This window comes from Muntiacus reevesi, chromosome 1, assembly GCF_963930625.1.
Source record: "Muntiacus reevesi chromosome 1, mMunRee1.1, whole genome shotgun sequence".
In the NCBI taxonomy this organism is placed as follows: domain Eukaryota; kingdom Metazoa; phylum Chordata; class Mammalia; order Artiodactyla; family Cervidae; genus Muntiacus; species Muntiacus reevesi.
The window spans coordinates 96,176,779-96,198,444 of NC_089249.1; the positions used below are offsets into that span (position 1 = coordinate 96,176,779).

At 43.7% G+C, this 21,666-nt stretch overlaps 1 protein-coding gene across 1 annotated transcript; it reads right to left on the bottom strand.

Annotated features, from left to right (window-relative positions):
- Window positions 1–875: 875 nt before the first annotated feature.
- Window positions 876–21,129, bottom strand: SARS1 (seryl-tRNA synthetase 1). Its single transcript, XM_065907566.1, has 11 exons — window positions 20,889–21,129; window positions 13,056–13,126; window positions 9,420–9,500; window positions 8,172–8,330; window positions 7,057–7,200; window positions 6,170–6,325; window positions 3,317–3,538; window positions 2,599–2,728; window positions 2,173–2,330; window positions 1,558–1,687; window positions 876–1,257 (listed from the first exon to the last, which is right to left on the bottom strand). Exons 1-11 carry the CDS (start codon window positions 21,022–21,024, stop codon window positions 1,100–1,102), a joined length of 1,545 nt encoding a protein of 514 aa, XP_065763638.1. The 5' UTR covers window positions 21,025–21,129; the 3' UTR covers window positions 876–1,099.
- Window positions 21,130–21,666: the final 537 nt, after the last annotated feature.

Here is a 21,666-nt window from a genome sequence, read left to right on the forward strand (position 1 = left end):
TCCTGGCTTCCAGGTGGCCATGTTTTCTCATCTCCCCTACCCACCTAGTACGGTCTTCCCTGTGATGGGAGAGATATAATCATGTCCCCACCCTCCTGTCTGGGACTGCCACAGAGATAAAAGAGATCATCTACAGGAGGTATTTTAGGCTCCTAGGGGAGAAGCACTAAACTAACACAAGGTGTTATTAAAGTGAAGTGTTTGTAGATTGCAGATGAAAGGCAGCAGGTAAATTAAGAGCCTAAACAGCATCCTCCCCAAGGGAAAGGGTGAACTGGCCATTAGGCCAATGGTGGAAGCTCCAGAGAAAGGAATACAACCTCATTCCCACTAGCCCCATCCTGCGGGCTCTATCGATTCTCTAGAGCTGTAGCAACAAGCTGCCAGGCAGTTAGTCTCCCATTTGGGGATGACTGAAGAGAGGCAGCTGTGAATAAGGCCCCTGTTTCGTGTGTCTTGAATCTAAGGACTTTTCTGAGATTAAATATAGTCTCATCCACTGTGATGTCTCGCCGCCTCCCTCCCTCTCTCTCTGTGAAGCCCTTCCCAGGGAACAGATGTGCTATGCAGCTTTTTATATCAACCCAGGTCTCTAAGCTGGTCCTACCTAACTGCTTTAACAAAGCAGGAGCACGTTTACAAAGGAGGATCCTGCCCTTGCCTGGTAAGCCTGTGTGTCTAAGTCTCAAAGCTTTCACTTTTCCCTTGAGCTTTTACGAAAGCTATTCCTGTCTTCCCCTACCTCCTCAAAGGCTCTCTTTGCTACACGGACAACCTTATATACAGCAGGACAAGCTGAGGTGAATATGGTTCCAGGGAGAACTGTCACAGACAGGGTTCAAGCCCCGGGCAGAAGACTGAGGAAGAGTCCTGGCCTCCCTCAGAGATGCTTTATTACATGGTTTCATCAGTCACTGGTGATGAATCCTATGCCCAAATGAGAAAAGAGAACGTTGCACTATGTGGCAAATGGTTCCCCTTTGAGTAATGCGGTCAGACGGGGTGGGCGATGCATGCGTGCTGGGCGTCCCTGCCTGTGGGCAGGCTCTGATATTGCACCTGATGCAATGGAAGCCTGGTGGAGGGGACAAAGGCATGTTCAGGCATCAGTGACCTCCATGTTCTGCAGCTGGCTTTCCAGGGCAGCATCTCTCACTGCCCCTTTCTTCTTGCTGCCCTCATGCTGCTTTTTTTGCTTCTTCGAGGGCTCCTGGTCGATAGGCGCAGCCTTCACAAAGGGGATCAGTTCTTGGAGATCTGAAAGGGAAGAGTCAACCAGATAACCTGTCATTCCTCAAGGGTCAAAGCCCAGGGACCTCTGGGGAAAGCTCCACGAGACAACGGTGGGCACTGCTTTCCTCTGTTCCTTTCTTTTCGCAGCCTGAATTTTAGCTGCATTTAAATAGACTAACATACCTGTACTGGCTACTTTTCAACCTTGTCCCTTGCAGTGCCTGGCACCAGAGGACAAGGCAGAGTTTTGGGGCCTCTGAATCAATAAGAAAACTTGGTGCAAGAGTGGAAGATGCATGAGAGGAGGAAGGCAGGGAGCCTCACCTGGCGGCATGAATTCCTTCAATTTCTCAGGCACGAGGATGCCCTTCTCTGTCTGGTAGTTCTCCAGGATGGCACAGATGGTGCGGGTTGTGGCGCACATGGTGGCATTGAGCATGTGGACAAACTCCACCTGCGAGGAGATGGTCCCCAGATGGAGCAGTTATACTCAAGCCCTTGCTGGCCCTCTGAGAGAAGAACAGTCTACCCAATGGCCTCCTTCTTTCAACCCCTTTCAAGCCCCTGACCTGGAAAAGATGAGGGCCTGAAAACTGGGTTTGGAAAGATAAGCCTACAACCCAGACCTTCTTGCACAAGAAGGAAGACCTTGCCTCCACCTTGTTCTGTGTAGACAAATGGGGATATCTCTTTATCTGGAGTTATGAAGAACAAAACCAAGAGGAGAAAAAAATAGAATTATCTTGTAGAACAGAGCTAGATTCAGGTTTCCATCTAGAAGGACTCAGTCCTGATTCAGTAAAAGTCATTTGCAGATTCCTTCTTTGGCCTAGCATGAGCAGCTCAGGTTTCCCCATGATGTCCTCCAAAGGCCAAAATAAGGTGGCTCCACTCTGCGCTAAAAGGCCCCACTGCCTGCCTCCTCAGGGACCATCTAACCTTGTCCATCATCTTCTTGGTCTGCCCATATCGGATTCGGAGCCGGCGAGCCTGATAGTCTGTGCAGTTAGAACAGGAGACTAACTCACGGAAGGCGCCCGAGCCCGGAAACCAGGCCTCCAGGTCAAGCTTCTTACTGGCAGCATGATTCAAAGAACCTGTAAGGAAAAACCCATAGAATTCATGAGGGAGGGATGCTATTTCAGAAGGCTAACCTTTAGCAAGCCCGAAGAATTCTTTAATTCACATTCTATCCCCAGAAGAAAAATCATGCCCAGATATTCTTAGCACCAAAAGCTCCCAAGGGAGAAGAGTGTGATATTTTAATTAACGTGGGCAATTAACTGGATTGTGGGCTATTTCTTTGTGGGGCAGCCCCACTGGTCTGGGTGATGTCTGTGGGATGCAGGAGAGGGAGGCGGATACCTGAGACGATATTCACGATGTGGTAAGGGATCCCCAGAGACTGGTAGAACTCCTCTGCGGTGGTGATCATCTCCTCAAACATCTCCCAGGACTTGTTGTCGTGTGGCGAGGAGTAGACAAACTGCTCTATCTGCAAGGACAGACCCGAGGAGACGGGGACGACGGAGTGGGGTGAATAAACTGAACACTGAGGTGGGAGCTATCCTTGCAACAAAGACCTATTCCTACTCCACTGGGAGTCAGGCAGGGCTGGGGCCCCCGGCGAGCGACAGGGGCTGCACTGGGCTGGCTGGGGCTGCAGCAAGAACCCCTTGCTGGTGCTGGTGTAGACAGCGCCCCACAAATGTGCCGGGTACTGTTCTAAGTACTTTCCATGTGATAACTGGTTTCATCTTCACAGTAGCCTAATGAGGCAGGTACTACTATTATCCTCCTTTTACGGAGGAGGATACAGCACAGAGTTTAAGCAACTAGTTCCAGGTTACACAGCGGTAAGTGGCGGAGTGTGCCTTTGGACCCAGGCCAGCTGGTTCCTGAGTCTGTCCTCCAGCCTCTCCACTATGCGATTCTCAGCCTCTTCCCTACAAACACAGATGGGGGCAAAGAGAAAAGACTGGGGCTGGGATGGGCCTGAACAACACAGATTTTGTTTCTCCACTAACCACCCTGGAGAGACAAACAGAAGAGTCCCATTCCTCGCCTTGACCTGTCTACTCACCTTCTCAAACTGATGGACTCTAAAGATGCCACGGGTGTCACGGCCATGGGAGCCCACCTCCTGGCGAAAGCAGGTGGACAGGCCGGCATACTTGATTGGCAAGTCCTCTGGCCGAAGCCACTCGTCCCGATGGAGAGCAGCAATGGGTTGTTCAGAGGTAGCAATCAGATATTTCTCCTCATAGGAGTTATCATCAGACTTTTCACTGCCTTTGCCAATCACCTGTGGGAGGAGGGTAATGTTTACTAGTTAAGACTGAGGGAGGAGAACCTCATTTCGAGCAAGAAGCCACATAGAAGATCTGAGTGAAGGGAGGATGAATTTTCTTCAATCTCTGCCCAAGAGAGAGCAGGAGATACTAAAAAGATAAGGGAGTGAATGGGTCAGTCCAAAATGGGGTCCCTGAAATCAAGTAATGCAAAAAGAAGATAAAGTATTCTGATATTATGTTCTTCTCTTGGGTGCAACATGTGACATGTGAAATCTCAGTTCCCCAACCAGGGATCATACCCATGGCCCCCTGCAGTGGAAGCATTGAGCCCTAATCAGTGGACCACCAGGGAATTCCCTGTGATACTGTTTTTACTTTACCTAATAAATTAAACACTTATAAACTATGTATAATGGCCAATGATGGCAGGAATGCAATAAAACCTGAGCTGGTAGCAATATGAATTAATCCACTTGACAAATGTTTGTGAGGCATTTAGTAAGAGCCAAATTCTTTTGGCCAATGTTGGGCAAAAGGAGATAGTCTCTGCTCTCTTGATACTTGTGGGTTAATCTAGGGTTATAATCCTTGAAGAATCACTTTGGTACTTAGCTGAAGAAAGTAATGCAAAAGAGGAAAAAAAGCTATACAGAACCAAGTTCACTGTAACTTACTGATAGCAAAAAAAAAAGGAAGCCCCATAAATACGCATTTCCTACTCCAGGGGATCTTTCCAACCCAAGGATTGAACCCTTGTCCCCTGTATTGGCAGGAGGGTTCTTTACCACTGAGCCACCAGGGAAGCCCAGAAGCCCCCTAAATATTCAACAGGGAAGAGTTGAGTAGCCTATATCCATGCCATGTAATATTATGTAACAAGAAGTGATGGTTATGAAGACCATGCAGTTACACTGAAAAACGCTTCTGAGACAATGTGAAATAAAAAGACAATCTATTCAGTGTGATTAGAAGTATGAGAAAATAATATATGTATGAAAAAAGGCACTGAAAGAATATTAAAAATGACAACTGTATTAGGTAATGAGAAAGAAGACGATTTCCCACCACCACTTACAAATTTTGTCATGTGGTATTTAATGAAAATATTTTTTTAAAAAAGAGGAGAGCAAACTTCTTCTGGGCCAGCATTTGGAAATCTGGGAAACTACTTTGCTAACTAACAGTGGGAACTTAGCCCCGTGTGAGGCTGTTCATAGACAACATAAAAACAATAGAGCTTGTGGTCTAATATGGTACAGCCAGTAGCCACATATGGCTATTTTAATTAAAAATTAACTCCTGGGTTTGCATGAACCCCATTTCAAGTGTTCAGCGGCCACTCGTGGCTGGTGGCTGCCGCATGGATAGGACAGAAACAGAGAACATTTCTACGACTACAGAGAGTTCAGCTGGACAGCACCGCTCTAGAGAATTAATAAACAGTGGTGATGGGATAAGAAGTGCCAGCCCCAATTCCTCTATATGGAGATCTGTGATTCTCCCTGCCTATGGATCCAAGAAGCATCTGGATAAGAGACAGAGAATGCAGGGAACACAGGGAGCACCTGCTATCTAATGTTTCTCATAATCCTTCATATAAGCTTCTCACTGGTGTTACCTGCAGGGCATCTACTTCTGAAATTCTGTCAGTGATCACTCATCCAATCTTGGGGGTTGAGAAGAGAGGAAAAAAAAAGAAAGATAAAAGAGGTCCCATCTGATAATACACAGGTTCCTCTCATTAAAAGGAAGAAGAGGAGGGCCCCAAGATTGTATTAATGTTTGGGGAGAGCATTTTGTTTCCCACCGCATCTTGAAAGAAAACATAACTTTGAACTCACCAACAGGACCTAGTGGGAGGAAGGTTCTGAGTAGTAAACTTATCTCTCTAAATAGATAAATCAGATGAGGCCAGGAGCACTTGTCTAACTACTTCCTACATGGATTTAAGAAGGAAATAGCCAACAGGAACACAGTCCCTCTCCCAGCCCTCCACCCCTGATGGACCGGTGTTGAAGGAGAGGGACAAGTGAAAAGTAAACTCAGCTGTGATGGGCAGCCGTCAGTAGAGACACCAGAAATTCTGAGTGCTGGGCACAGAGAGGGGAGCGGTAGCGGATGTTAACGCTGACTGATTCAGAATGACCTTCTGTACCTCAACTCAAATCCTCTGGCTCACCCTGAGATGCCTCATGGTTGAGAAAGAGCCATAAACTGGAAGCTACATTCACCCAAAGGAAAGTGTATCTCCCCCATGGAAGCTTCCTGTCTGGGGTCAGGAGTGGGAAGATCAGCCACCTGGGCAATTTCCTTCTGTCCAAGCTTAATAATAATCTACGAGCTTCTTTTCTAAGCTCACGGTGCTAAAGATCAATTTCAGTGCATCACATAAACCATGTAGGGAAAGAAAAAATAGACTTTACATCTGGACTGTCCAAATGGTAGCCACTAGTCACACGTAATCATTTACATTAAGATTAAAATTTTACTTCCTCAGTTGCACTAGCCACCAAAGTGCTCAACAGCCACTATACATAACACTTCCGTCCTCCAAGGAAGTCTTGCTGGAGAGCACTGCTGTGTCTTCGAAATTACACTTCTTACCTTAAGGAGATTCTGGTACACTGCCACAGGCTACTCACCTTATAAAGTTCTTCATCAAACTGGCTGAGCTGTGCCACTTCCTGCATGACCTCCTTCCTCATGAAGAAGGGGGTATAAATGGGAATGTAGCCCCGACTTCCCAAGGTCCGAAGGGCAAACTGGATGAGTGCTTGTTCCAGGAATACCAGGACCCCCTAAGGGAGCAGAGACACAGCACTGTGTGACTGGGTTCTGCCACCATCATGTTCATCTGCTAGTGTTTACACCCAGAGGCAACTGGGGGCACACGGGAGGCCGCAAAGACTGCAGATCCAACAACTGACTCAAGAGACTCTTTCTTGACACCAGAGCTCAGCATATCATCTGAAAAGCATTCCCTCTAAGATACAAATCAAAGGAAAAGGATTATGCACCCAAGGTACATGGGAGTTTCCTTGAGCAAAGTCTTAAAACATTGGACTTATTTGTAAATGCAAAACAAACCTATATGGACAGTATTTTCGAAATGACTTTACCATGTCCTTTTGGGAAGGCTTTCCTGAAGGCATCTTCCCTCTGTCCCAGATGATCTGGGTTTGCTGCCTCTGCCCATCCATTCCCACAGCACCCTGGGCTTCTCACACCACAGCACTAATGCTACTTGTCTGACTGTCCAATTACACTGAGCTCCTTAAAGGCAGAGACTGTTCTAATTCAGTCAACAAAACATATATTCATTATGGAGGATCATTTAGTGGCTTTTGTCCCAGGGAATCCTGATAAGCACTTTCCTGCTTTAGAAAGAGAATTGCATCTAATTGCCAGTAAGTTTATGATAGAAAGGCAGATGTTTGGCCTCTTTAAGTGGGTTATGTCTTCTGCAGTTCTTTCTTTATAATCAACCTCACTGGTTATAACCAATCTTTATAACCAACCTCACTCTTACCTTCAGGAAGTACCCTCGACTCCCAGCCACCACGGCCCCCTTTTCGCCTTCAAAGCCATCTACCATCACCACCAGGTCCACATGAGAGTACTTCTTCCTGACCGTACAATCACCCCAAATCCTCTCTACTTTGTTGTCGGCATCCTAAGGAAATAAGACCAGGAGAGAGAGATGCATGAGCTCTTAAGTCTACAGCCTCCATTTTTCCAAACCCTAATCTCCAAGAACAACCCAGGGCTCTGTGATGTCCCCGCTTAACTCAGACACTAGGTTTTGGCCCCTGTGTACTGGCACTAGAGAAGGGAATTCGCTACAGAATTTGTCTTCAACAGAAAAATAATAATTTTTAAATTCCTAGAAGCAATTCTAGCCATGGAACTAAAATCATGATTTTCCAAAAGATCTGTAGTATTCTCTTTTTTTTTAACCTTTTCAAATGACTCCTGGAAAATCCTATACAGGGAAAACCCTCTCCTGGACAATCCTCATTGCCTGGGGTACAGAGGAGAATGTAGAGTTCTTTTTTCCTAGGCTCTCCCTTGGTCCTGGGGCCACAGGAGGGCGGGCTCCGGGCTCTGACCTCCCGAGTCTGCCACCCCAGCCCTCAATGAGTTGAATGTTCGGTTCTCCAGGGAATGAATGAAAGAGGCACAGATGGGCCCTGCCAAGGCTGGGGTGTCAGCGAACAAAGGCTGGGCTCTGAGCCGCTTTGTGCTGGGGAAGCTCCCACTCAGCAGGAAACTTTTATCATGCAGATTTCCCTTCAACCTGCGGCTTCCCAGCAGGGTGTGGGTGAGGGGTGAGGCTGATTCTGCAGATCCCTCCCACAAGGCAAGCTGCTACCATGGGCAACAAGCAGCGGATGGGGCAGCAGCCCGACTCAGGAGCGGTTTCCGTGCCAGGAGTCTCCACCTACCTGCTGTCCCTGCTATTTCCCAATCAGGCGGGGATCTGACTCTCTCACAGTTCTCAATTGGTGGGCAGGGCAAACACACAAAGAGCCTGCTTTTCTTAGACCGCGAGTGCCAGCTTTCGCTGCCCGCCTCCCAGCCCGCCGCTTTCCCAGCGGAGAGGGGCGCCGCACGGCAGCCGCCAGCTGTGGCGCCGACGCCCACCTCGTCATTGCTGATGGGCACGGACGGGTGCAAGAGGTTCCCGATCTCGCGAAGGTTCTCAAACCGCTCAGCCTCCAGCTTCATCCGCTCGGCGTCACACTTCAGGATGGCTTCGTCGATGAGAAGCCGGACTTTTTTGATCTGAGAGACTTTCAGGCTCTGTAGGTGAACAAGGCCAAGCCCGCCCCAGGCCACGGTAAGTCGCGGACCGGATAGGGAACAAATTCTGTTGCCTCAACCCTGTTGCGCTCTAGTGACAACTCTTGCGATACAATTTTCAAAATTGACACTGGAGGCTTTCAAAGAACTGAGAGTCATTTCACACCGGGATATATATAGTCTTGCCTGACAAATCCACTGGCATTTTCTTTCAGGGTGCCTAAGGCAGAGATGGATAAATTCCAGCCACTCCTCTTATTCCCATGTATCTCAGGAGCGTTAATACCATAACTCTTTAAGAGCTCTTTCCCTTAACTTGTACTTTCCTGTTTCTTTCTTTTTTTTTCCTTTTTCTTTCTTTAAATTTTATTATTTTTAATTGGAGGATAACTACTTTACATCGTCGTGTTCGTTTCTGCCACACAAGAAGCAGCCATGCATTTTCTGAGGGCACCTCTCAGTGTCCTGATTAAACCAACATACTACACATTTAATTGCTCTCTAGAAAAAGTGCAAATTTATTAGGAACAAGAGAACTTGGCTTAAACTTATTTTGTACTCCTTACTGCAGGGGTTTCAAAGTGTACTCTGATTTCTTGGGGAGACCCTTAGCAGGTAGGGCAGGTCAGGAATAGCACCCCCAAGTGAGCCCTTTAAGCACAGCAACTTTGCTTTTTTGTGTTTATCCTCTTGTCATGCTTCTGTGTTGCAGGTTTTGTGTTCAGTGACTAAAAACCTTGAAAATTACTGCTTTAGGCCCAATGTAGTGAATATTTACTGAATTACAATAAATTGAAAAATTCCTGACCCTGTAGAAATGGAGTTATATAAATCAAACATAATTCAGCTCCTGTTTTCTTCTCTTTCTACTCTTTTTTTTGTCTTCCTAATCTTGACTTTTCCACTCCACCTATCTCATCTCTAATACTCAAGTATCAAGATTAACAAGCTAGATGAGGCTACATCCCAGCTGCAGAAATTCAAGAATGCAGCAATGCTGGATGAAGCATAGTGTCAGGACTTGCTCATCCAGGAACAAAGTTAAGATAAAAGAACACAAGCCCAGTCCAGAAAAGGACAATAACTTACAGTTAAAGTGTCTGCAGTGAGGTCATCGAGATTTAATACATCTTCTGGAATGGATTCATCATTTCCCACTGGCTCTTTTTTCTATAGGAAAGGAAAAAAATTAATTAGAACATTTCTGACATAGTTTTATAAGTGCACACCACACTAATGCATCATATAAACTAATCACAGAATTCTACATAACCTAGAGTCTCTAAAAGAGGCAACAGATGGGACAAACATCAGTAAATTAGAAGAAGTCAAGATTTCAAGTCCTCACTCTGCCACCTCCTAGCTTTCTGATCCTGGACAGATAGATTAACCCATCAGGGTCAGAGTGTTGACAGTATCAGGAACTCGAGAAGAAAAATGTCTGACATGGACACAGAGTGTTATGGTCCCAAGATCATGTGAAAATGCTCAGTGCTGGTCAGGGGCCAGCAGTGGGCAGATGCCTATGTATCAATTTATGAATCCCCGTCTACCTGCTAAGAACAAACCCAGCCCTTAGGCCTGAGGCTCAGGATAAAAATGGATGGGATGATGAAGTATCAAGAAGCCAAAGAAACACAATTTTTGAGGAAAAAAGCCACAGAATTCAAAACTAAGTTTAAAGCAACCAATGTGCCTTAGCAAAATGGTAAGGGTGTACCCATGACTAGATTTTTTTCCCTTCTGATTTCTCTCCTCACCCTTCTTCACAATATTCTACCAAATCATCATTTTTAAACTTTGCCCAGAGCTAAGTAGAAGATAATTTGAAGAATCAAATTCTTCCTAAACTAAACGGAGATAAATAATATTATCAAAGTCCATTATAACAAGACCTGTAAGACCTCAGGAAAACACATGTAAAAATAAGTTGAGAAGAATTAGGGTCTGCTTTGTAAGTATAAATAAAATAATACATAGAAATCATGTTTTTCTAAAGATTTAGGCTTCCGTGGTGGCTAAGGCAGTAAAGAATACAGGAGACTCAGGTTTGATTCCTGGGTCAGAAATATCCCCTGGAGAAGTGAATGGCAACCCACTCTAGTATTCTTGCCTGGAGAATTAAAAGCACAAGGAGCCTGATGGGTTATGGTTTGAGTTAGGCTCCGGGAGTTGGTTATGGACAGGGAAGCATGGTGTGCTGCAGTCCATGGGGTTGCAAAGAGTCAGACACGACTGAGCGACTGAACTGAATTGAGCAGTTTTCACTTTTCACTTTCATTAGACATTCCATACAAGTCAGGATTCGATCAAAACCCAACTCATACCCTTCAGTGATTCAAGAAAAATCATCTTTAAATTTGTAAAGTCTGACAGTATCAGAATGAGTCTTGATAAGAACAAGCATAGACTACCAAGGTAGAAAAAAAAATGGCCTAAACCTCAAGATGTTCCATTTGGTAGCTGAGATAGCTGAGGCTCTCTTGCTCTTTGATAATCCCTCAGGGCAGCAAATTCAAGTTCTGAGTTCAAGTTCTGGCTCTGCAACTAACTTATGGCATGATTTTAGGCAAGCTCCTTAATTTCCTAAGCCTATTTGGGAAGGGTATTTCTTATTTAGGAAATACCTACCCTTTCAATACCTTAGGTAGGGACTTCCTACCCTTTCAACAGGGCTAACAAAGGTACTACCTATACTCCAGGTTTACAGCAAAGATCAAAACCAAAATGAGATGTATGTGAAAGGATTCTGACTGCTTTCAGGTGCTTTACAAACTGAAGCACCGCTGGTACTGTTTCAATGGACAGCGAGAGAGAACACTCCTTGTAGGACCAGCAGCTAGGGATCTAAGAATGTTAATGCAAATGAAAATACTCCCATCTTCTTGGTAAGAAAAATACTTGGTTGGCACTATTTGTATATATGCCCCCAAAAACATTTAGGCAAAAGTATATATGCAAATTAACATTATTATGGTGTCCCTGACATGCAAATGATTTAGTGTCCAGGGTTTCAGCACAGGAAGAAAACTGTACCATTATCATCCATGTCAATTTCTATAGCCTGTCATATGCTGAAAGTGTAACAAAACAGTGTTAAAGAGAAGGATGCAGAATATCATGAAGGATAAGGTGTCGGAATCCAAAGGAATCTTTTTGTTATGATCTTTCCTGGTTCAGGTTCCTAAATTTCATAATTTTTTGGTTTATTTTTGAGGTTTACAACTTAAAAACAAGATAGACTATGGCTTACATTTAACATGTTTTTTTGAAAAATGATTAAAGAGCTAATAGGGTATTTTTGAAGAAAGATTAAAAACATGAACCGATCTGGTTGCCAAAACAAAGTTGAGCTGAAATTTAACATTCTTCAGGACAGGAAGAATTTTTTCTTGGATGAAGGCCAGTAACTACTTGCCAACCACTGCTACTCTCAATGGCTAAATAACTACCACGGTCTAGGCATTGTGCCAGGTTTTCTGTATTAAAAGGTTTTAGTTCTCACAATTGTATTCTAAAGGTTAGTGTTAGAATTGCCATTTTACAGACAAGAACACCGAGGCTCAGAAGTTAACCTGCCTGAAGTCTCATAAATCAAAGTCTAGGATCTGGACTCAACATCAGTGTGTTCTTTTAATTAAAGAGCTGGGATAAAGAATCTGAAATCTACCACAGGAAAACCTTTCTGGCACTGTAGGTTGAGCTCAAGAAATAACTGGAAGGAATTACTGGTGGAATTCACATTATTAAGAACAGAAGGGACAATGAATGACTTGTGTGGCAAGAATCTTGTTTTACAACACACTGAATATCTGTGTCCTCCAAAATTCACATGTTGAAACCCAATCCCTAATGTGACGGTATTTGGAAGTGGGGTCCGTCAGAGGTGATTAGGTCATGGGATCTTTATGAAAGAGACCCCAGAGAGGTCCATTGCTCCTTCCGCCATGAGGACACGGCAAGAAGACTGTCAATGAACCCGGAAGTGAGCCCTCACCAATCTGCTGGTGCCTTAATCTTCGATTTCCAGCCCCCAGAACTATAAGAAATCAATTCCTGTTGTTTATAAGCCATCCAGTCTGTGGAACTCTGCTACAGCAGCCAGAACGGACTAAAACATACTTGCAGACCAAAGATGGAGTCACTGGTTCTTGAAAATGCCTTTTAGTTCCCTTCCTGCCTTCCTCCCCTTCTTTTTAAAATAACTTTCCCTCTTTGAGAAGACAAGGCTGAGATGACCTGAGAGAACAGCATCGAAACATGTATATTATCAAGTGTGAAACACATGGCCAGTCCAGCTTGGATGCATGAGACAAGTGCTCAGGGCTGGTGCACTGGGATGACCGAGGGATGGGATGGGGAGGGAGGTGGGAGGGGGGTTCAGGATGGGAAACACAAGTAAATCCATGGCTGATTCATGCCAATGTATGGCAAAAACCACTACAATACTGTAAAGTAATTAGCCTTCAACTAATAAAAATGAATGAAAAAAAATAATAGCTATATATATATATATATATAGATATATATATATATATATATATATATATAAAACAAACAAACAAAAAACCCAAAAAACTGAAAAAAAATAAAATAACTTTCCCTCTTTGGTAAGAAATCCAGTAGCACACAGAATTAAACACTAAGCTAGAAATTATGTATTAACTAAGAATAAGATTAAATACCTCTGCTCAAGCTCTCCAGTCCCTTACTGAGTTCTCTTACCTTCATTTTCTCTCCAATTGTCTTGCTGCATAGGTTCTTCAGCTTGTTCAAGTTGTCTGCCCGAAATCTGCCTGAAGAATAAAGAACCCAAGAATGTACCAAAGACAGGCACATAATTAAGATACCTCATTCCTAATCCAGAGAAGGCAATGGCAACCCACTCCAGTACTCTTGCCTGGATAAGTCCATGGACGGAGGAGCCCGGTAGGCTGTGGTCCATGTGATCTCGAAGAGTCGGACACGACTGTGTGACTTCACTTTCACTTTTCACTTTCATGCATTAGAAAAGGAAATGGCAACCCACTCCAGTGTTCTTGCCTAGAGAATCCCAGGGACGCGGAGCCTGGTGGGCTGCCATCTATGGGATCGCACGGAGTCAGACACGACTGAAGCGACTTAGCAGCAGCAGCAGCATTCCTAATCATGGTTCCTTGGGACTGATCTCAGCCCAAGGCCAAACTGCAGGCAGAACTAAATGATGTGCCTCATGAAGTTGTGAAATCTTAGAGCTTTACAGCCCCAAATATAAACAGCATATATTGGTGATTACATTAGGATTCCCTAGCATTTGGTGACAGTGAAAAGGCCATTCTGGGACTAAAATTAAAAAGTATCATAACTTGGATGATACCACTGTAAATAAAGTAACAAATCTGAGAAACCTGTAAATTACTTATGTAACTATAACCTGTTCAATTATCTTAAATTCATTTAAGGAAAACTATGTGGTATGCACCAGGATCTAGAAAAAAGGCAGTCAAGTTTCCACTCCCAAACACTTAAGATTCTACATCTCTATGCCAGAAATGGTTAACTTCCTTTGCTTTGATTCAATGCTCATCTGACAGCCTTGAGAAGAATTCAATTTCTTACATTTTGTTTTCTTTTGTGCCTTAATCAGCCTGCATAGGTACTCTGGCCCAAATTAACATCATGGTATTGCAACTCATCAGTCTAACTCTGATTAGCAGAAGTTGGACCTCCTGAATCTAAGCTTTAGCAGCAATATGTCTTTAGCTTTGGACAGGTAAAATGACGACCAGAGATGAGATCATGAACTTAAGTTGAAGACAGTAGGGAAAACCACTAGACCATTCAGGTATGACTTAAATCAAACCCCTTATGATTATACAGTGAAAGTGACAAATAGATTCAAGGGATTCGATCTGATAGAGTGCCTGAAGAACTATGGACGGAGGTTTGTGACATTGTACAGGAGGCAGTGATCAAGATCATCCCCAAGAAAAAGAAATGCAAAAAGGCAAAATGGCTGATTGAGGAGGCCTTACAAATAGCTGAGAAAAGAAGAGAAGTGAAAGGGAAAGGAGAAAAGGAGAGATATATCCATCTGAATGCAGAGTTCCAACAATAGCAAAGAAGAGATAAGAAAGCCTTCCTAAGTGAACAATGCAAAGAAATAGAGGAAAACAATAGAATGGGAAAGACTGGAGATCTCTTCAAGAAAACTAGAGATATCAAGGGAACATTTCTTGCAAAGATGGGCATAATAAAGGACAGAAAGGGTATGGACCTAACAGAAGCAGAAGATATTAAGAAGAGGTGGCAAGAATACACAGAAGAACTATACAAAAAAGATCTTCATGACCCAGATAACCACAATGGTGTGATCACTTACCTAGAGCCAGACATGTTGGAGTGCAAAGTCAAGTGGGCCTTAGTAGTATACATCACTATGTAGTATAACGTAGTATATCACTATGAACAAACTGATGGTGATGGAATTCTAGCTGAGTTATTTCAAATCCTAAAAGATGCTGCTGCTAAAGTGCTGCATTCAATATGCCAGCAAATATGGAAAACTTAGCAGTGGCCACAGGACTGAAAAAGATCCGTTTTCATTCCAATCCCAAAGAAGGGCGATGCCAAAGAACGTTCAAACTACCATACAAACTGCACTCATCTCACATGCTAACAAAGTAATGCTCAAAATTCTCCAAGCCAGGCTGCAACAGTATGTGAACCAAGAGCTCTCAGATGGTCAAGCTGGATTTAGAAAAGGCAGAGGAACTAGAGATCAAATTACCAACAACTGTTGAATCATCAAAAAAGCAAGAGAGTTCCAGAAAAACATCTACTTCTGCTTTATTGACTATGCCAAAGCCTTTGACTCTGTGGATCACAACAAACTGGAAAATTCTCAAAGAGATGGGAATACCATACCACCTTACCTGCTGCCTGAGAAATCTGTATGCAGGTCAAAAAGCAACAGTTAGAACTGGACACAGAACAACAGACTGGTTCCAAATTGGGAAAGGAGTAAGTCAAGGCTGTATAATGTCACCCTGCTTATTTAACTTACATGCAGAGTACATCATGAGAAACGCTGGGCTGGATGAAGCACAAGTTGGAATCAGATTTCCAGAAGAAATATCAATAACCTCAGATAGGCAGATGACACCACCCTTATGGCAGAAAGCAAAGAGGAACTAAAGAGCCCCTTGATGAAAGTGAAAGAGGAGAATGAAAAAGCTGGCTTAAAACTCAACATTCAAAAAACAAAGATCATGGCATCTGGTCCCACCACTTCATGGCAAATAGATGGGGAAACAATGGAAACAGTGACAGACTATTTTCTTGGGCTTCAAAATCACCTCAGATGCTGACGGCAGCCACGAAGTTAAAAGATGCCTGCCTCTTGGAAGAAAAGCTATGATCAACCTAGACAGTATATTAAAAAGCAGAGACATTACTTTACTGACAAAGGTCTGCATAGTCAAAGCTATGGTTTTTCCAGTAGTCATGTATGGATGTGAGAGTTAGACCATAAACAAGGCTGAACGCTGAAGAATTAATGCTTTTGAACTGTGTTGGAGAAGACTCTTTAGAGTCCCTTGGACTACAAGAAGATCACACCAGTCAATCTGAAAGGAAATCAATTCTGAATATTCATTCAATACTTTGGCCACCTGATGCAAAGAACCAGCTCATTAGAAGAGACCTTGATGATGGGAAAGACTGAAAGCAAGAGAAGGGGACGACAAGGATGCAATGGGAGATGGTGAAGGACAGGCAAGCCTGGTGTGCTGCAGTCCATGGGGTCGCAAGGAGTCAGACATGACTGAGTGACTGAACAACAAAGAGATGAGACAGCACCTAGATATGGCTATTCTTTTAAAGTTGTGCCAAAGTTTACCTAAACTAAATTTAAACTTAACTTCAGTACAAACTATATAACTTCTTTCTCATCCACTTATTCACACTGATTACAGAGATGGAGAACAGATTAATGGTTGTCAGGGGTTAGACAGGGCAGGGGAAGGGAATGGAATACTGAGGGATGCTAGCAAGGGATCTCTGTGATGATGGTACAGTTGTGTATCTTGAGTGTGTCAGTGGTTATACAGATCTCAATTCAGTTCAGTTCAGTCGCTCAGTCGTGTCCAACCCTTTGTGACCCCATGAATCGCAGCACGCCAGGCCTCCCTGTCTGTCACAAACTCCCGGAGTTTACTCAAACTCATGTCCATCGAGTTGGTGATGCCATCTAGCCATCTCATCCTCTGTCATCCTCTTCTCCTGCCCCCAATCCCTCCCAGCATCAGGGTCTTTTCCAGTGAGTCAACTCTTCGCATAATCTACACATACAATAAATTCACACAGAACAACAGGCACACACAAACAAGTACATGTAAAACTGGTGAAATCTGAATAAGCTCTATGGATGGTAGAAATGTCAAGTTCTTGGTTTTGATATTGTATCAGTTACATTAGGTGTTAACAATGGGGCAAACAGTGAAGGATTTCTTACACTATTTTTGTAACTTTCTGTAAATCTATATCTACTTATAATTTTTTTTTAATGATTTAATCCCACCTATTGGCAAGGCCCTGTGCTAAGTGTTGAGAATATAAAAGAAAACACTGTACAAGATGCTGGGAGATAAAAGAAAAATATGACAATTAAAAAACAATAACAATGCAGAATGTTTCAATCAATGAATATAGCATGTTCCTTCATTATCTTTAACTTCTCCTAGAAATGTTCTGTAGTTTTCAGTGGAGGGATCTTGAACGTCATTTATTAAATATACTTGTAGGTATCAGATGCTTTTTAATTGTTACTTGTATATATAAACAGCATTATTCATTCTATATATTGTATACAGTGATCTTGCTAAATTTATTTAATATTAGTAGTTCAAGTTTTCCACAACTAACAAGTCATCTGCAAACAATGGCAGATGGCAGTTTTACTTCTGTTCCAATCTTTTCTTTCTTTTTATTGCCCTATTTCATACTGTTCAGAACCTCTAACATGATGTTGATGAAAAGTGATGACAACAGACATCCTCATCTTGTTCCCAACCTCAGGAGTAAAGTATTCAATACTTCATCATTAAGAATAATGTTAGAAAAAAAAGAATAATGTTAGTTATGGATTTTTAATAAATATCTATTATCAGATTAAGGACGTGCCCTTCTTTTCCTACCTGGCTGCATCTTATCATAAGCAGTTAGAATTCCACATTAAAAAATGAGCTTTGACCCCTATCTCACATTATATACCAAAATCAATGAGATAAATCTACCTAAATGTGAAATGTAAAGTGATAAAACTTCTAGGGAAAAAAAAGGAAAATCTTTTCAGTACTTTGGGATATGAAAAGATTTGCTAAACAGAACATAAGCAGCACAAATTATAAAAGAAAAAATCAATAAATTAGACATTATTAAAATCAAGAATTTCTATTCACTAAAAGAAAGTGAAAAGACAAGTCATAGATTGGGAGACAATATCCGCATTGCATGTAATCTACAAGATCTTGTATACAGAATAAAGAATTCCTACACAATAAAGACACTCAAATAAAAACTAGTCAACAGGCTTGAAGAGATACCTCCCAGAACAGGCTGTCCAAATGCTGACACGTACTATATGAAAAGGTGCTCAATATTTTTAGTTATCAAGAAAATGTAAATTAAAACCACAAGATACAATTATATATCCACCAGAATGGCTAAAATTAAAAAAAAAACTGCCAATATCAAGGGCAAGATTGTAGAGCAAATGGAGTTCTTACATGGTGCTTATGGGAGGATCAATTACTTTAACCATTCTGGAAAACCGTTAGGTTTATCTACGAAATCTGACCATGTGCCTACCCTACGACCTAGCAATTCCATTCCTAGTTTTAAAAGGCCGTATATAAAAAACAACATAAATATCATATGTGGATCACATGTCCCAAGTGTGGGCCTGAACAAACTGAGACTGGAGTGAAAGGGAAACAGAAAGTTACTCCAGTGGTAAGGGCCTGGTTTAAGGCAGTGCAATAGGGTTGAGAAGAAATAACAACTTCAACTGATATTTCCTGCAGTTAGTGGCAGATGATTTCAAGATACATGGAAATTTAGTGACTTTGGAAGTAGTCAAGACAAATGCCCATTATATTCCCAAATGTATCCTCATTATATTACTCTGAAATAAAAGCAGAAATCACAGTTCAAATCCTTGAAGTTAGAAGAGATGTAGTAAACTCCAATATGGTGCTTTGACTCCAAGTCATACCAGCTTTATGTTCTACACAGAGCCCTTGACCTCGGAGGTCTACAGGCAGACATATCGGTATAGTCGTAATGGAGGGCCTTATGAAGCTTGCTGTGTCCTCAGTCAGGGAACATGATCTGAGTTCTTAATGTGGCTCTGAGTTGCAACTCCTTGTTGCAGTTAATGATAGAAGAACCCTAACTTCTGATCAGAGGTTCAGATGTAAAAGAATCTTGAAACAAGATCCCTCAATGTCCACCTCGAGCAGCCAGAAATGGGAAAAATCATTAACTCCCCTTAGCTATAGAGACTATTGGTTAGGGATGTCAACTAGAAAAGAATCAAATCAATAGGTATGTAGAAAATAAACTACATGAACCACTTTTCATATGGATAGGTGCCCTGAACACAGACTTCAACAAACCTTTGTAAAGTCTTTACGAAGGACCAGGTCCAGTGAGAGGTACTGGGATTATATGTACACATGTGTATATGTATATCTTATATGTATATGCAGGGGCTTCCCAGGTGACATTAGTGGTAAAGAACCTGCCTGCCGATGCAGGAGACACAAGAGACCCCAGTGGGATCCCTGGGTCAGGGACATCCCCTGGAGAAGGGCGTGGCAACTCACTCCAGTATTCTTGCCTGGAGAATCCCATGGACAGAGGAGCCTGGAGGGCTACAGTTCATGGGGTTCCAAAGGGCCGGACACAACAAAAGCGACTTAGCACACACATATGTCTACGTACATCCTGGGTACTGACACACAGATGATCAAAACACAACCCTGTCCCTGAAGAATCCATCCCCTCACCACATACCCACTCCGCAGGTACAAGACAGAACTTCCAAAAGACCTGTACATTATACCCAAGAGATTAGGTAAACACATTTGAAGTCATTCAGCAACTGGACAATGGCTAGTAGCAGTGTCAGTCACGTCCAACTCTACGACCCTATGGACTGTAGCCTGCCAGGGTTCTCTGTCCATGGGATTCTCCAGGCAAGAATACTGGAGTGGGTTGCCATTCCCTTCTCCAAGGGATCTTCCTGACCTAAGGATCCAACTTGGGTCTCCTGCATTGCAGGCAGATTCTTTACAGTCTGAGCTACAATGGCTAGACTGATATAAAATCTGATATTTCTGACATCTGACTCAGTAAACAGTGTCCAAACTAGTTTTCCCTCCCATTCAATTCAGCTGCAACTCAAAACTTCACATATGGATTCAGGTGGTGGGATTTCACAGTCAAACAAACCACCAGAATCAGCAGACAACCTGAGCTAAACAAATATTCTCCTGGTAACCAATATCCTCATACTACCAACTCTTCCTTTAACTCCTTCCCTACATGGGTGACACTAAAATGTAGGAAAAATTAACTTTCCTAACAGAAATCCACCGTATTTTTGGACAGCGACTGCCTATGCAGTGAGCTATCATAAACCTGGCTCTCTAGCTGGTTGCAGACCTATTGCATCAGACAGAATAAATCACGTGCTTGACAGCATCCGGCCAATTAGTGACTATCCCGGCTAGTCTAGGCAGATTGATAGGCAGAGGGTTCTACGGTTTTATTTAGCATCATGAAGGATGTCCGGTCCAGTTCCAGGTTCTAGCGCAAGTCTGCCAATGTCTTTCCCGGAAAATTTCCACAAATCACAATTAAACAGCCTCAATAATTACAAGCGTTTCCTTGCTTCACCACACCCCTATGCCCATGTCTGATCTACCAAGGAAGATTATTCTCGGTTCTTAAAGGTTTGCCCACAGCTCAGGGGGAGCCCTTCCCCAAGGCTCCGGGATCACTGTTTTTAGCCAGAAGCGGCCTCAGTCCCAAAATGCTTCCAATATGGACGGAGTAAACCTATTGCGCTGTAGATATGACTCAGGTTGAAACCTTTGATTCTATCAAGAGAGAAAGAGATCACTATGACTTCGCTGAAGATGAGAAAAAGACAGAAGGCGACCAAAGACAAGTGTTCGGAAAGGGGAACTCTCCAAACCTCCCGCCCAGGCTTGCTTCTAGCTACCCTTGCCGCCGGAAGACTTGACAGCTCTTCATGCGCCTGCGCCATGCTCCATTCCCAGACTCAGAAGTAGCGCTCGGCTCCCAGCACGCCGGGAAGGAAGGTGGCATAGCCCCGGCGGAGGGGGAAAGAGGGATGATCCAGGTTCCGGATGCGTTTTGAGGGGGACAGAGAGCTTCGGAGCCATCGCAACCTGGGAGGGAGTCTTAACGAAGGGTGGAAGTACAGGAGACCCGAGAGATGAAGCTGGGGATACGCTCCGGGGATTCTCCGCGCGTCCCGGTACTTACATCGTCGCCACTCGCTGTCTGCCTTCACCAGCTGGTCCACCAGTCCCGGGTCCTTGAAGCGCTTCTCCTGCGACTCTCGGATGAGCGCTGGGTCCCCCCCCTTATCCACCCGAAACAAATCCAGATCCAGCACCATCGTTCCTTCTCCCGGGCCAACACTAAGGGAAGTGAGGTTCGTCCCACGGCAGTCAGCCTGTGACCGCCGCACTGCACCCGCGCGACGATCCGCCCTTCCTGCGCAGGCGCGGCGGGAGCGTGGGGTCGCTCCACCTCTGGACCGGAAGCGGCTGTATCGGAGGCGGGTCCGCGGATGGGTGGGCGTGGGCTTCCTGGGGTGTGTTCAAGTCCTGCCCGCAAGCGGGTTTTACGTGCTCCTGTGCCATCTTTCCAGCCCTGCTTGCTTGTATAGGGGCTCTAGTTGTCCCATAGAAGACAAATGAGTGCCTGTTTCCTCCTCGTATTAAAGGGCATATCTAAGACAAGGCCTGTCAGTATAATCACTGACTTGGAAGCTGGGGCCTCCAGCAGATTCCGGTTTCCACCTTACAAGTTTCTAAGACTTACAAGTCCTAAGACTGGACCCTTTTTCTGAGCCTCTACTCTTTTCTCCATCTTGAGTCAAGAGAGTAGCAACATGTTTTAATCCCCAGATTACTTCAATTCAAAGTTCCTCCTCTCCTGCATGAGTTAGGATACCTTTCTTAATCTGATTATTGAGTAAACCAAACTGTCTCTTTTGCAACCCTTTAGATCTTGGGGTAGGAGGAGTGGAATTGAA